The sequence below is a fragment of the Lytechinus variegatus genome, chromosome 8 (assembly GCF_018143015.1).
Source record: "Lytechinus variegatus isolate NC3 chromosome 8, Lvar_3.0, whole genome shotgun sequence".
Lineage (NCBI taxonomy): Eukaryota > Metazoa > Echinodermata > Echinoidea > Temnopleuroida > Toxopneustidae > Lytechinus > Lytechinus variegatus.
In genome coordinates this window covers 34,319,506-34,335,795 of record NC_054747.1, presented here as the reverse complement: position 1 = coordinate 34,335,795, position 16,290 = coordinate 34,319,506, and the positions used below count along the sequence as shown (strand labels likewise).

The following is a 16,290-nucleotide window of genomic DNA, read 5'->3' as shown; positions in this document are numbered from 1 at the left end:
AAACTCTTCCTTATACCATCTTGGAAAAATGGCCACCTTCGTTTTCCAGTGCAGTGGATACCTGTCGCACTTTGGATCTCATATTTTAATACAACTTCCACCAACATGATGTAATATATTCACTATGTTACAGAGGTAAGTAGGATTGCGCAATCACTTGTTTAATATATCTGCAATACTTGTTTGTTCAGAACCTTTGTTCTATTCTACCTGTCTAGGTCAGCCTATTTCATTTGGTCCTTGTCCTAATTTACAGGTTTTTGTTACTCAACATTTACCATGCTTTGTTGGATATATGATTATTTTTGATAGATAGTTTTCAACTTATTCATATGCACCAGACCAGTACATCAAGACTGTCCAAATTAGTGAAATTACCTTGTGTAATCTAGATCTACTTGAAATATTTTTTTCTTAGGTTGAAAAATTTCTTATTCCAATTATTTTTCCTATTCATTGTCATGATTCCATGTCAATATGTGATAATATAGTAAGTTTGCATTGTAATAACATATGGTTATTTGTAACAGACTCAGCATGCAGCCAGTTGTATTGCACAATATCTTGTGATAAAAAAAAATGAGAAATAGACTTGATAGTATACCCAACTCTCTATTTGAACTCATGCTATAGTCTTGGTATTGAAGCCTCAAAATATTAAAGGCTTTGTTTCTTTAGCTCAGATGGAATTCCTATCCCTGATTCATGCACTTCTATCATGATAACTTTAACTTTTGCATTGAACTTCATTGTCATTCAATAATTACTTGTAGAATAATCTCAAATTTTCATTAAGTTTTTATTTGAATTTGAACATGGTGCAATTCTGCATCGTCTGGCTCTGAGAATGCAAATGGTTTATGTTTTTGAAAACAGCTATCAGCTAATTATTTTGTATATTAGGCCTACATTGTTCCTATTAAACCTTCAAACCATGTGATTTTTTACAGTTCTGATATGTAAAATAGGGCTTAGACTGCATTCCAATTCTCTTGTAAAAATAATTCCTGTAAAACTATAATAATTGAATATGCCTAAAGTATGAAACTCACTTCAGCAATATTCTTTGATGCTAAATAGATAATAAATATTTGTTTTTTTATTGTTTTTTTTTGCCTATTATCATGGACCTACTAGGCCTATTTAGGCAATTATATTTTGGGCATGTACTTAAAATGTTCCTACATTAGTTCATCTTCAAAAACTCACAAAGGCAAAAAACAACATTATTGTTTAATACCATTAAAGACAATGCATATAGCAGAAAGCTCTGTACACTATTTAAAAAAAAATACTTGGGCAACATGCCCAAGTATTTTGTGTGTAAAATTTGCATACATAGGCCTATGTGCAATTTCTAATTAGGCCCTACTTGTTCATTACCAAATGGTTAACCCATCAGCCAACTAGTCTGTATTAAGAAAATACTACTATGGGTCTAGGGGCATAATTATAGCATATTTTACAGGACAGTTAACCTAAAAATCCTATCTAATATTATGAAGGGGTCGCCTCTGGGCAAAATTATGTTTTCCTAATTCATACATCTTTCTTTGTTTGATGTGTCTGCCCTCATGAAATGATATCTGATAGCTTACCACATGGTTCTGTTCACATCTGAGATCCTTGATCTCAAATATAGGGGTACTCTTCACATGGTGTTTTCACGAGAAAGAGCGAGATCTTCAACCAGCGTAAAAAATAAATGTATCAAATGACTTCATTGGTACATAAAGATAGGGGTAGATTGAAGCAACAAATTTATGTAGTAGCTCACTCTGCCTACTCTTTATCTTATGTGCATTTTAATATATAAGGGTAGTAGGCCTATATTACTGACATACTGTGTATTCTGTACAAATTCAGCTTGCTAGGTATTTATATAAAACTGCCATTTAAGTTTTTCTGTATGTGAAAATTTGGTCTGGCCGAGATAATTCTTGCTTTGAAATATATATGAGATTAGGCACGAGGTATTAGGGTACAAGTTACTTTATCATTTTACAATGGAGATCTGTGTTTGTATCTTCATGATATTATTTGGCCTCTTCTTGAAATAAACAACAATTTATGTTCAAATGAATGTGCAGGGGCCTATAGGGTAGCAGTCATAGAATTTTTTTATGATTGATTTCATTTACTGCAATTTACAATTAATCATTAAAAACCAAGGGCACGAGTAACTGCCAACCTTACGAGCTTCTGGTCTTGATATAAAGTAACCACGCCAATCCATAAAACAGGCCACATCCTAGGCTACACCCCACCCCCATCTTAATACATTATTGGGGGGGATGGGGATATGATTAGGATTATTGCCAGTACCCCACATCATTAAAGCTTTTTCAGCAAATGATGATTATTATATTTATGTTTGTATTGATAACTGTCAGTGCGATCAGTCTATCCCCTGATCATTGCTAGACTCTTTTATATGTTAAACTGATCAAGATCTGTGATGATGATGATGATGGATGATATACACACCAAAAATATGTTAGGAGTGGAGGAGTCCTGTTCAAATTACCAGTCAATATTATCAGAAATATCAGCCAAGCTGTACCAATCAAACTTTGTAGGAGAAAAAGATTGATTAAATTCTGTACAACAGAAAAATACTGTATTTTTATGCCTTGTGACATATATAAATAATGCGGTCTTCTGAGAATATTCCCCTTTTTGATAATCATACAATCAAAAGAATCATCGTAACCTATTCATACCGAGATATTTAAGGAATTTCTCTTTTGTCCTTTGCTTTTATTGTGTATTGTTGCCATGGTAATTTGTGTAGGTGTATGTGCGAACCAGTAACAGTTTGTCGGTGGAATGTGAACTATTTTGAATTCTTTGTTCTCCCATAAATGTGAAAAGTTATTAAAGTACAAACTGCCACAGGGCAAGTATTCATTATTTCATTTGGAAGGTAACATTGTGATGTTATTTCTTTTGTGTTTCTTTAAGACATTGTGGTTTTTAATTTTGTCTACAGAGTTCATTCATGCATATATTATTATTATATTTTTTGTCTTTGTTTGTTTTGGTATTAAGCAAACAGGAAAAAATGTGATTGGGTGTTATTTTTTCATTTGCTCTTTAAAGTTGATCTTCACTTTGATTAAATGGCTTTTCCCTTCCTAAAAAAATACATTTTAACATACACCTCATGTATATTCATGTCTGTTGTAAAAATGTGTGATGTTTTCTACAATAGGAAGCGCAACGACTGCAATACGGCGTGTTCCAATGAAATCTTTAACATTTTCCCATTTTCAATATTCATTCTTCTCTCTACTCTTAGGTGATAAATTCCGCCTAGTTTTGGCAACGACGTTGCGTGAGGATGGTCTCCCAGATGAAAGCGACTACGTGCCGTTGGACGAAGGGCAGCCTAGCCGCGCCGATAGCTTTGAATATGTGATGTACGGCAAGGTGTACAGGATAGAGGGGGATGAGAGTCTGACGGAAGCCGCTACTAAATTGTAAGTTTATAGCCAAAAATATATTGTATATCCTTTATTGTAATTTTACTGAAATAGAAGCCAATCTACATTAAATGAAACATATATAATATAAAAATGAATGTTATGGGCATGGGGAAAATGTTAGATTCAAGAAAACCTCACAAAGAAGAAGAAGAAGAATTAAAAGATAAGTATCAAATGAATGAACTGAAGGGTATACATGTAGAAAGAGAAACATAGAACTAGAATAGGGTCATTGGTATTTAACTATTTGGTCTCTCCTTAATAATATCTCCCAGCACAATTCTGGCCCATAAAATCAACATTTTAATCACAAATAAAGCTTCTTAAATTACCCCCCCCCCCTTACTCTGTAATGTTGCAGGTACTTCTATGATAACCTTTCAAAAGTTTCTTTATGAACAGAGTTGTTCTCATATACATGAATATTTGCATTTGTATAAGGGCAGCCCTCGCCCACCCCCTTCGTCCCTTCCCCGAGAGAGCAAATAAATGAAAGATAGAATAAATAAATAATGAATGAATGAATAAAGAAATTTTTTAAAACAGTAGATAACCAATAATTACTGATGAATTAATAGATAAATGAGTAAATAAGAATAATGGGGTGTGTACTTCACATTTTTAAAGCCTGATGAGGGGACAAACACGTCATGTACATCAAGTTTAAGAGAGAAGGAGAGAGAAAAAAAAACCTTAAAATGTTGGCTTTCTTCCTGATCACTCCCATTCATACCTCAGCCATCCAACAAAATCTCCAGTCACTTCCTTAATACTGAACTTCATGAAGTAATTCAATTAATCTCTTGAATCATTAAAAGAATGTTCTAGAAATTCATTTGGGAGAGGTTGTACATGTACTTGTTTTTAATACTGAAGTAGAGGGTTATTGTAACTGTAATATAAGTAGGCTTAAAATGAATTTCTGCAGAAAGCTTTTTATAAAGTCACTTCATATGAAGTCAACATTTTGAAGAGCGGTCCTTTTCCCTCCATAATCAACATGATTCTCAATGTGAGATAATATGTATATTTCAAACTTACTGTAAATTGATGAAGTAATCAGTAATAACAAACTCTGCATCCTTTATCAAACTTTTGGTATCTTTTTAATTTCTATCTTCAATTTGATTGTGTAGAAAAACAAACCTCTCTACATGAGTGGTTTTGATTAGAAATCAACTTCCACGGCTAACCATTTTAGTGCAGTATTTTCTATCCCCCCCCCAAAAAAAAAAAAAGATACTCGGTAGTCAAGAGCAATAATGAATTTTTATATAAAACCAGACCATTGATCAAATACAAAACTCTGAGAATTTTCACATGCCTGGGCAGGTGGGTTGAGGGTAGGGGGTGGAACATAGATATTCGCACAGGTAGTTTCATATTTGATTGTGTGAACAATTATCATCTGGTACATACCACTACCAGCTGTATGGTATGATAGGATAGGGTCGAATCTTAATCAAATACTGTCCGAGTCATTTAGCAGCTGGCCATGTTGGTTTCAATGTGAGTCCAGCTGCATATGTGACTCATCATGTAGTGCTAATGATTGTTACACTTAAAAAAGCTAAAAATTATATGAATTGCACCGATTCCATTGTAAAATATGAGGTATGAGGATGGATTTATAGGCCATTGCCCCCCCCCAAATAAAAAGTTATGATAATAAATAATAATAATAATTTGTTTTATAAAGAAATCACATAAATGAAAATTGAAATAAAGAAACATACAAATGAATGAGTGAATGAATAAAATAAAAAGGGAAGAGAAAAATTGATAAAGTTTAGACTAGAATCAATAGAACAAACAAAAAGTAAAACACTAAAAAAATCAAAATCAGATATTTTATAAAAATACAATGCATTCCATATTTTTCCATACCAGTGGTGATATGGATAAAGTGAAATAACATAATTTTGAATGGGATTCAGTTAGTATACACCTTCTGGAAATACTTTGTTGAGTTTAGCTTACTCCTTAGGTCTCCATTATCGTTATGTGACTGGGCAGCTCGAGCTAAATTTGTTTTTTCATTGATAGATGAGTTTATATTATTCATGAAAAATTAGAAATCACCATCCAAGCTCTGATGTGTCATCAAGTGGCATTGATGCCCTTTTCAAAATTATCACATTAAGTAAAAAGAGAAAAAAAGAATTTGACTAATTCTATAACTTGACTGTTTAATTTGTGTGTATGGCCTTATCTGTCTCTAAAGCTTCAAGAGCCCAAAACCTTTGTTAATGCCTGTTAGGCCCTGTATCAAATCGTGTAGTTGAAAATGAACGAAATAGAGGAGATAAAGTACATATATCAAAGAAAAGAAATGTCAATGATTTGTTGGGAAGTACCCACCTGTGCTATTGCAAGCTCCTAAAAAAATAAGGGTTCTGGTTTTTGTTTCATATTTGCCATTTAACTCCAAAATTCTATTCCTTTTGTTGTGATGGTACTGTGTGGGTTTCAGAGGCAGGGACAGATGCTTTGTGATATCAAATGCAAAATATTTTCAATTTTGGCCAACCTTCTTTGTTCCTGTGTTCTTTCAAGGTCATTACTGTAATGTAGTTTAGCCGATGATAAGATAGTGAACAATATTACACTGTAAAAACTGCAGTGTTAAAACTGACACCAATTTGTGTTAATAGTGGACCACACCCTGAGGTGTTAAAATTACACCCTACAGATTAAACATAACAACAAAGAGTGTAAATGTAACAACAAAAGGTGTTGTAATAACACCTATAGGTGTAAAACTAACACCACCAACTTAACACCGGTGTAAAATACATGTAACTGGTGTGGTCCTCTATGTACACCGGTTAACACCACAATTTTTGCTGTGTACAAGACCCTGGGGTCTGATGATAAGAGACTACTGGTATTGTCTTTCACAGTCTCCTGAACTTTGTTGTATTCTCTAATTTAGACTATATTTGGACTTATTCATGGTGTATGGTGCCAAATATCCTACCTACTTTGGCACAGGTAATGCATTGAATAGCCAACCAATAGTTTACACATCAGCATACTTCCCAGATAGCTGCTGTGTAGTCTGTAGTTATTTCATTCAGCCATTGCTTTGTTCATGGTAACTAGTTGTGACATAAGGTCTAATTTTAAAGACTGGTCAGTTCAGCAACCTTTGAGACTCACACCCTGAGTGTGTGTTGCTGATAAAGCATTCCTTTGTATGATGTAATGCTTACTAGGGGAATCCCCTTCTTGCAGTCTTGGTCACATGACCTGGATGATATTGCTCAATGGGAACAGGTACTGTACCAGTCCAAGTGGGGAGTGCACAAATAATGCATTTTTGCTTTGTATGAAAATTCATTCACTCGTTTTTTATTTGATATAAATGCTTGCATGTATTTACTTTGTAAGCATTTATGAGCCTCTCGAGTCTCGACCCATTCTAGTCCATTCACGTCTTCATGCTTTAAAACTTGAAAATTTAATTTTGGGGGTTCAGTTTTGATTAAAATATTACCTTTCTCATGTCACTCTTTTGCAATGACCACATAAACTCTACTATATTCAGTATCTGAATTCCAAATGTTAGTCCTTTATATTAAAAGTTTTCACTGAAGAAAATTATAGAAGACTCTTTCCTCTTGTCAAGACAGGAGCCTCCCCTGCATGGATGAGCATGATTTGGAATATATACCAAGATACCATTGTATCCATGGTAAATAGAATTGACAACCCAATTCAAGAAAATAAAGGCTTCAGTATATTTTTGGGGGAAAAAGAATGCTGAAAAATCAATCAAATTCTTCCCTATACGGTTCCCTGTTGCAGTGTTGCCATTTGTGATTTTGACTTATCGAGTCGAACTTCATAAAAATGGCAAAAATTGTCACAGAATGGTAATTTTTGCCATTGAATGGTAACTGCCATCAAATCCTTGATTTTGATTGGCTGTTGAGCCTTGTTACCATGGTGAATAAGAGGCCCTATACTTACCATTGGATTCCACAGTTTCTATAATACTATGATGGAACAAGCCCCTACAAAAGAATTTTTTTTTAATTATTTAAAAAAATAATAAATGCTTGAAATCTCTACCAGAAACCCTGTATGTTTCATGGCTGCATTTCGGTTTGTCATTCACATTTGTAATTCATGTTTGTGATATTAGCTTTAAAAAGTTGTTTGACTTTGAACACACCCTTACTTCTGAAATATTATTGTACATTGTGAAATATATTCATTCACACTTGATAAATGCAGTATGGATCCAGTTTACACCAGACTAATAAGACCAACAGGTGTTATTCTCATGTGTGAATGTACAAGTCTGTGAATACATCTGCTGGTTTTTATCGGTCTTGGTGACAATTCATCAAATCTAACCTTTACCTTTTGCCTTCTTAGAAATTATTTCCCACTTGACTCTGTCTTGTTCTATTTGGTATTGTCTGAAATGTTTTTTTTTTCTTTATTTTTAATCACTTTTTTGTGTTGACTGATGAGCATTATTTTTGTACTCTCTAGTAATATTGATACTTTGTTATCAAATAATTCCCTTTTTACTCTTGCAGGAGAATATTTAGAACAGTTGAGTCTGAACTTATTAGAAGCTCAGATTTTCAAAACTTGGAGATAAGGGGTCCCAGGCTTTCACATTTCTGCCGCTTTATTTTGCTCCTTTCTAAATACCATTTTTTGTGCTTTCACTGTGGACTTCAAATTTTGGAATTTGATTTTTTAATAGGGACAAGTGATTTTCCGTTTACCAGTAAATCAAAATGATTTTTGTTTGTTCTTTACTTACAAATGGAATTCACAGTGCTGATAAAGCAGAATTTCATTTTATATCAAGTTTTAAATGCGTTACACGTTTCCAGAAATGGAAAAGACATTTTTTTTATACAGAAATCACTGTCCATAACTTTTGCACAAAACTTTGAAGATTTGTTAAGATTGAAAAATTGGGCTTGCCTAGTAAAGAAATTCACAATCATGAAAATTGTGCCATTATTAAACTACTTTAAACTTGAATTTGGTTGGGTGCACGGCCCTGTTACCATAGTAGTTTAAATGGCAAAATATATAATTACAATGTAGCATATACATTCTTATTTATAAAAAAACAAAATTAAAAATAGGCCACTGAATCTATTGAAAAATTGGTCCTGTAAATAAAATTTTACAAATAAAAATGATTGTGCACTACCATATCTTTCCAACCAGTTTTTTTTATTTTCAAGTCTGAATTTTTCCCTTTCTTGAAAATCCTTTGTCCAAATTTCTGAATGTATTTTTGGGAATTATCTTTCTGCTAGTGGACATCTCTTTGTCGAAACTAGTGTCAAGTTTATCTCTTGCAGAACATCCATTCAATCTCTCTAATTCATTTAATTTTTCATTATTCATGACCACTATTCTGTCTCTCTTTGTCTCTTCTTGTATTCTTACACATAGGGGTTGATGTAAAGGTAATAAATTCATCTAACTTGTCATATAACCTTGATCCCCTATTTCCTGTTGTCAGCCAAATTCCCACCTTGACTGAGCCGAGAAGCCCCTGATATCACTACTCACAGCGCCTTTTCTTTTACCTTAGAGGTCATGGGGTCAAACGAGATAGGAGAACACCCCACTTTGATGCCATCATATTTAAAAAGAAAATAAGATATAGGCTTATTAGGGACAGTGATTTTCCATTTAACTGGTAAACTAAACAGAAAATCTGTTTGGTTCTTTATATTTTTCATGCAGAAAACAATGGAATTTACCTTTGCAAAATGGTATTCAGGTTTTTACTGTGTATGTTTTCAGTGAGAAAACGGAATTTCAATTTGTAGATCAAGTTGAAACTGGTATAACAGTTTTTCAGAAACGTAAAAGACCATTTTTTGAAACGGAAAGTCACTGTCTCTATATAGGCCTACATAATACTCTACAGCCCATTCAGATATACATGTAACACCAAGTGATAACACTATTTTGCATTCACCAATATATATGAGCTCATGATATTATGAATTACAAAAATTGAAATACATTAAATGATAATAAAATGAAGAATTTGAAGAAAAAAAATTGGTTTAAACATGCTGATGCATAAGAAGTATTGTTTAAAAGCTGAACTGGATATTCCTATTAATGCATTCTTATTAAAATCAAAATTAACTTTAAATGCAACAAATGCAGTAAAAATGGTTATATTTAAATTTTTCAGAAGTTGTTTTGTATGCTCCATCATAATTTCGAACTCTTATCAAAATTGGACAAGAGCAGCCACCTAATTAAAGATATAAAGCCATCTACATGTAATTCATATAAAATTGAACTGCATTCATTATGAAGTCATTCAAATTTTATTTCAGGGGCGATATCTTTTACTATCTCCCTCTGAGACCTTTGGCTGTATCAAGGAGAATATATTTCCTGCTGCTCTGCTTCCTTATTGCAGCAGAATGGGAGGGACAGATAAGGATATATTATCATATATTACACTTCAAGCACAGCTGGTGTTCTATTTCATGCAGTTTAGGGGGAAATAGCCCTTTGTTTCTTCGCCAAGATTTCCTCCTTTTCCCCCAATTTTATTGCATGAAATCTTGGCTTGCTATCTCCCATGAACATTTCCTCTTTGTTTATTTCCCAAATTTGTCTTTTCTCTTTGTAATTTGTTAGAATTTTGACCCCCTCCCTGCCCCCATCATAATTTTTTTGGTCAGCCTTTATCTCTCTCCCAAGATTTTTGTTCTTCCTTTTGATGAAGCAATAAACTAATCTTTACCCCTTCCTTGTGTTCCATCTCTTTGTCTTGACTTCCCACCCCCCCCCCTCCTTCAAGGTTTCTCCCCCCCCCCCCCATTTTTCCTTTCATTTGAGGGGGGGTCTCGTTTCATATTTTCCTGTATGATTCATACATGTATCCGTTTATCATACATTTTATATCATTGCATGCAACCAAGAACTAAAAGGACATCAATGTAGGCCCTGTTTACACACAAAGACACAACATTGATTGCTCCTTACAATAATCAAACCTAACTCCTATATATGCTTGCTTCCCATTGGTCGAAAATCAAGTTGCGATCAATCGCAATCTTTCTGCAAAGGACCCATGGTGTTCCTCTTTGTCTGCCCAGCATCCTTCCGATATGATGTCTCAAGTTCGAGATCAACGACCTTCCCAAAATAGGTGATTCTAACAGACCTCAACCATTCTGAATTTGAAGGAGAGGATCTGAATTTGTACCATGCAGAACTGTTAAAATAGGGTTTTCATAGTTTTGGAGAATTTACATGCACTCCTATGGGAAATGCAATGCCTGTCTAATTTTGGAGCAAAATCAATCTTATTTTTCAATTGGCGGGGCTGGGAGGTCACTTCTAACTATGAGACAATGCTCAATTTCAAGCTTAGACCAATTTTACCTCTTCTGGATTAATTGATCAAGTAATGAATTGATTGATTTGGAGATCCAAAGTAAACTACATGCTTATTAGCTCAACTCTGTATTTTAATTTGAGCATGGGATGTGATATTTTTAAGAGCTAAATGATGCACCCAAGAGCTGTTCAAAAATTAATGCAAAAGTTCTATATCCATGATGCCCCCCCCCCCCCTTCTCCCCTGGAGTGAGAAATGATTGAGAATTCACTTTTTTGAGTATTAATTCATTCCTAAATCAGTAATCACTGAGTGCATGGAACCTAAATATTTGTTAGTAAAGACGATGCATCAGTTTGTTGAAGTGCAAATGCATAGAGCAACAACAATGGGTGGAAAGTTGCCAATGATTAAAATCATATTTACATGTACCCTCAATATAGAACAAAAGGAGGCCCTTGTTCTTAGTTTGATTTTGATTAATCTTGTATCCTTGATAATCCCCTTGTCATATTTTCCCCCTTGAAATTATCTGTTCTAAATCAGGAAACGGCTTCTGCCAAGTTACAGCCTTTCCCCTAGAGCTCTTTAAAACCAACCAGACACTGTAATATGAATTTATTATTTCTGATAAAATGATAAGCATCATGTTCCAAATACCATCCTGTAGCTATGTTAATAGATAAAGCAGTTGGTTGCTTTTTGGTTTCAACTTTCAATCACATAACATGCCTTGTTAACCTGATAAAATGCTTGTCATCAAGACCTTTGTTCAATTATCTTGACTGTCAAATTTGTGAGAAAAAAATTCTTGCACGTGCTTGTATCTCTGTGCAAAGAGCAAATAATGGCCTTGCATATTGTAGACCCACCTCCCACGTTATGATAGAGGCTCATTAAAAAAAAGACTAGATTTGACTTTTGCTAGCCATTAAGTTTTTGTACTAATGTACATACATGTATCACAATAAAAAAAGTTAAAAAGAGGTGGTGTTTCTTCATACCAATGTATAGGCCTAGATTTTTTTATTTAAGGAAAAAAGTTATTTCAATTTGAAAATGAAGATTAGGTGTATCGCACAGTCAACTTGAATGAAATACATTAAAAGAGGCAAAATATAATTTTGCTTGATTTTCCAATATCAGTCAAATAATCACCAAAGCTGACAAGATGGATTTTTGTGGCCATTCTGCTTGATTTCTTCCTTTAAAAATATAATTGTAAGTCTCTACATTCTGTGTTAAAATTCTTTCTTTGATCAAGTGATAAATATTCTATTCTCTTTTGCGTGGTTCCTTCCTCTTCCTCTTATAAGTTCTATTTTCAGTTTTTGTCCCCTGAGTAAATTTACCTTTGCAATGTGATTCCTCTTTCATATCTCATTTTCAATCATTCTTCATCATGCCATCCATACTATTCCCCTATTCAAATCATGACTGTGATATTAATGAATCTATCCAAATGGTCTGTATGTAAAGACTAATAAATGGAAGGCGGTTAGTTTGGAGGCAAGTAAGTACAAGTTTTGTATGCACAGAACACATGGCCCTTATGACTAATCTATTGTGATTGCTCTATAAAAAGGCGCTTTGAAAGATCAAGATTTCATTCATAACTTTGGCCAGTGAGTGGGAGCCAGGCTTTCGGATACACGTGAAGCATGACTTTACCTTATATTTTCTCCTTTCTGCCCTTCCGCTCTGAATATTTTGGAAACAACCAGGCAGCCTCATCTGCAATCAGCATTGTTCTTTTATTTTTATTTTTCTTTGGTTTTTTTTTATATTGAACGTCTGTTTTGGTATTTTAAAGTCTTGTACTGACTCCTTGCCTGTCTTTCCAGTGAATTCTATTGCCTTTTTCTACTCCATTCTTTTTTCCCCCTGTTAAGTTTTCTAATGAATCTCAAACAAAGCTACAACTACCTGCAAGTAAGTAATCGCCACTGACCTGCAGCAGAAGAAACAAGGCGTTTGATTGGCTGCCTTCCTTCGGCAGTGTAGTTAGCTGGTTGTTTTCCACCAATCATCAACCAGCTTGCTGCAGGGCCCCAGGAAGGAGTCTTGAAATCATCAGAGGGTCAATCAACATCAAGGAGCAGGTCGTCTTCATCTGTGCTAGTTTGAACTAGGGAATCGTTCATCGGTTCCTGTTTGAACCACCATTGCTTGTACATTTTATCCTACAAACTGTAGTACAGTATTTTGTGCGAGGGCGGACATCTTCAAGCAGGAACAACTGTGATGTTCTTGCATACACGTATAGTCCTGCAGGATTCCGTGAATAATCAGCAGCTGGCGCTATGTCAGGAATGCAGTGGAAATGTTCTTATCAAGTTTGAGGAATAAATACAAAATCTAAATATATTGCTATCCACAATCAGTGTGAATACTATTTGCTTTTCTTTTATCTACGCAACACACGTCTTTTTTTTTATTTTTATTTATTTTATTTCCAGGCAAAAGACATCAAGAATAAGTACAAGAAGGAGAAATTACCACCGACTAGTGCCTGAGGATGACTAAAAGAAAAACTAGTTTCTGTTATGAAGCTCTCCTCACTAATCGGGGTTTACAAAATTAAATATACAAAAATAAAATCGGTATAAAATGACAATATAGAAACATTACTTATTAAAACAAAAACCTAACAATAAGGAGTGTTTGTTTTCATGTGTAATTATAATATCCAGTCAATATGGAATGTTCGTATATTTATTTAAACAAACAATTATCAGATATATAGTAAAGCCTGAGGAGGTGGAATTGTATAATATATTGTAAAAACGTAAATGTTACCATATCAGAAAATAAACAATAGACGAACTTGACAATAACTATCATGCTACAAAGTAACACGAAAAGCAAAAATATAGCACCAAAGTTACTGTCAAATACATGTATACCAGGGTTCATATTGGATATCAGATCGGGGTCGTTGCAGAAAACAAGATCTAGTAGGGAATCAGAACGAGTGGGAAAGGATACCAACTGAGACATGCCAAGTATGGAGGTTATGTCTATAATTTCCCTTGTGTTTTTATTCAAATTACGTACATCATCTTCAGAAGTCGTAATCGGTAGCTGGAGATTAAAATCCCCACACAAGAGAATTGCCTTGTAGGAAGAAATATATGGGACAACACGATTGAGAGAGTTTTCAAAAGCTTCATTAAATTGCACCTTAGAAGATGGAGGTCTATAGCACACCCCAATCAGCAATTTTCCTTGAGAATTCGGCATAGCAATTTGAACCCACAGCATTTCGCAATTGGGTATTTCAAAATCTTCCCGACGAGTGGCCTGGTAGTCAGATTTACAAGCAAATAATACTCCACCTCCATTTCGATTTCGATCTTTTCGATAGATTTGATAAGCATCCGTGTCTAAAAGCTCACTATCATGAAAATCTGAGTTTAACCATGTTTCTGTAATGCAAATTATATCCAAGTTTTCAGTTTTAGCCAAGACTTGTAACTCCTGTAGTTTGTTGCCCAAACTACGAGCATTAAGCAGTCGGCAGTTTAGCATAGTCCTATGTGAGTTTACACAATGATCTCTTTCATTGTTGACTGGGGGACCTGGGTTTGACTGTATATCACCACAAGCCAGTAATGCAACTTGAAAAGTTGCAGTGGTATTACTGTAGTAGGGTATACGAGATCGAAAGTGCCTGGTCACATTAATGTTGTCGAAGGTACTTGAATTATGCATAGAACAAGAGTAGTGAGTTTCTTGATTATCTTGTAGTCCAGTACACACAAAAATGGTCAGGATGACAAAAGGAAGAAACTTAAACCACTCCATTGTGAAAGTGAGATAACAATGATCGTGAATGTAATTGTTTGTGTTCACACAGAGGTAATCACTCAGGTAATCCTCTTAAAGGTTGAATGCAGGCTATAGGTTGTGGAGTGCAAAGTAAATGTGCATGGTGAAATTCAAGTATGGCTACCATGTAGCTTTGAGAACAGGAGTCAGAAAACAAAAAGTTGATGGTTCTCCTGAGATAACACATATAAAAGCACAATCCTTGTCCTGCAAGATCCTCAATACTTATTAAAAGGCTTGGTATAAAAATGAACCAACACAAATGTAGGGATCCAGTTAAAACAAGTCCAAATCAGGAGAGTATTCAAAAAGGTTGACTTTCTCTCACAGTCTGGTGTTCATTTAGGCCTGTGTCTACCTGAAAATTTTTATGGACACTTTTTTTCTGCACATGTTTTTTGCTTTATACTGTTCATACTGATATAAGCACTCAGTGTACAGATTCAAAGCAAATTGCTCACCGATTCGACAGAGATGCTGTATTTTTCTTTGTCTGATCAGAAAATCATTCCAGACACACCCTAGAGTGTTGTATCCTTCCAGGTTCCATCTCTTTATTCATGTCTGTTAATTACACTCTTGAGAAGGATATGTTGTAGCGTAGAGGAGATTTGCAATCCTGCATAATAGGCATAAAACATCAGTTCAGTCTTGACAGTATTTCCATGGTTCAGTCAATCCGTTTGTCCTTTATTCATTTTTATTAGAGTAGACGTGTCTGAACATGTCATTGATACATTGGATTTGGGTTGTGTTGTTAGTAGGTAGTCTCCAAGCATAGACTCAAACTTGATGCTTTAACAAATTATGCGATGTCTAGAGTTGAGACTAGACTCTAAACTGTATCAAAGCAGCGGAGTATGATAGTGAATCTACTCTTCAAAATACACTATGCGAAAACCAAAGTTCTATGCTTATAGAATAGGGGGGGGGTTAAGAGGATGATTTATATGTAATATGTAGTTGACATGCCCTTTGTCAGATGTTCTAGAGATTGTGTCAGTAAAAGTCAAAGCTAGACTTGACTCGATGATTTGGAAATGTATTAGGGTCTGCAAAGGCAAACTCTCTGCTTCCCCAACATTACTTTTACCTTGTTTCTTTACCATTCCATTATTCTTTATTTCTTACACTTTCTTTCTTTCTTTCCCTTTCCTTTTCTTTCTTTTCTTTCTTTCTTTCATTCATCCTTTCTTTTTTCTTTCATCCTTTCTTTCTTTGATCACTTGAAAACATTTGGGGGCAGCCCCCCCCCCCTCCCCTTTTAAACCTTGTCTATAAAATCTAAAAGAACTTCCTAGTTCCTCACCATCAGTCCTAGGTTCTATTGAACTTTGAAGTGACTCACTCTTACACAAAATACACGACTGTGAGCATATCAGTAAATACACTGATGATGCATATAAGTTCTAGATTCCCATCATCATGGAAACTGTCCATCTTAAGAGAAATTGTCATTATTTCTGTTGATGATTCATGTTATTTTCCACATGATTATTTGTACGTGACTATTTCGGTCATGCTCAATATATTGAAATGATGACATTATTAGAATTTAATAATGTAAGATGCGGCATCTGAGGAAAATGATGGGGAGTTTCGAAAATAATG

The 16,290-nt window shown here is 34.5% G+C and overlaps 1 protein-coding gene across 1 annotated transcript in view; it reads left to right on the top strand.

Moving 5' to 3' along the window:
* LOC121420416 (DNA-directed RNA polymerases I, II, and III subunit RPABC3-like) overlaps positions 1-16,290 on the top strand; it is a 58,988-nt gene that overhangs the window by 37,365 nt on the left and 5,333 nt on the right. The window contains exon 3 of the mRNA XM_041615043.1: positions 3,302-3,482. Coding sequence (XP_041470977.1) covers positions 3,302-3,482 — 181 coding nt within the window. The remainder of the gene's footprint in view (positions 1-3,301; positions 3,483-16,290) is intronic.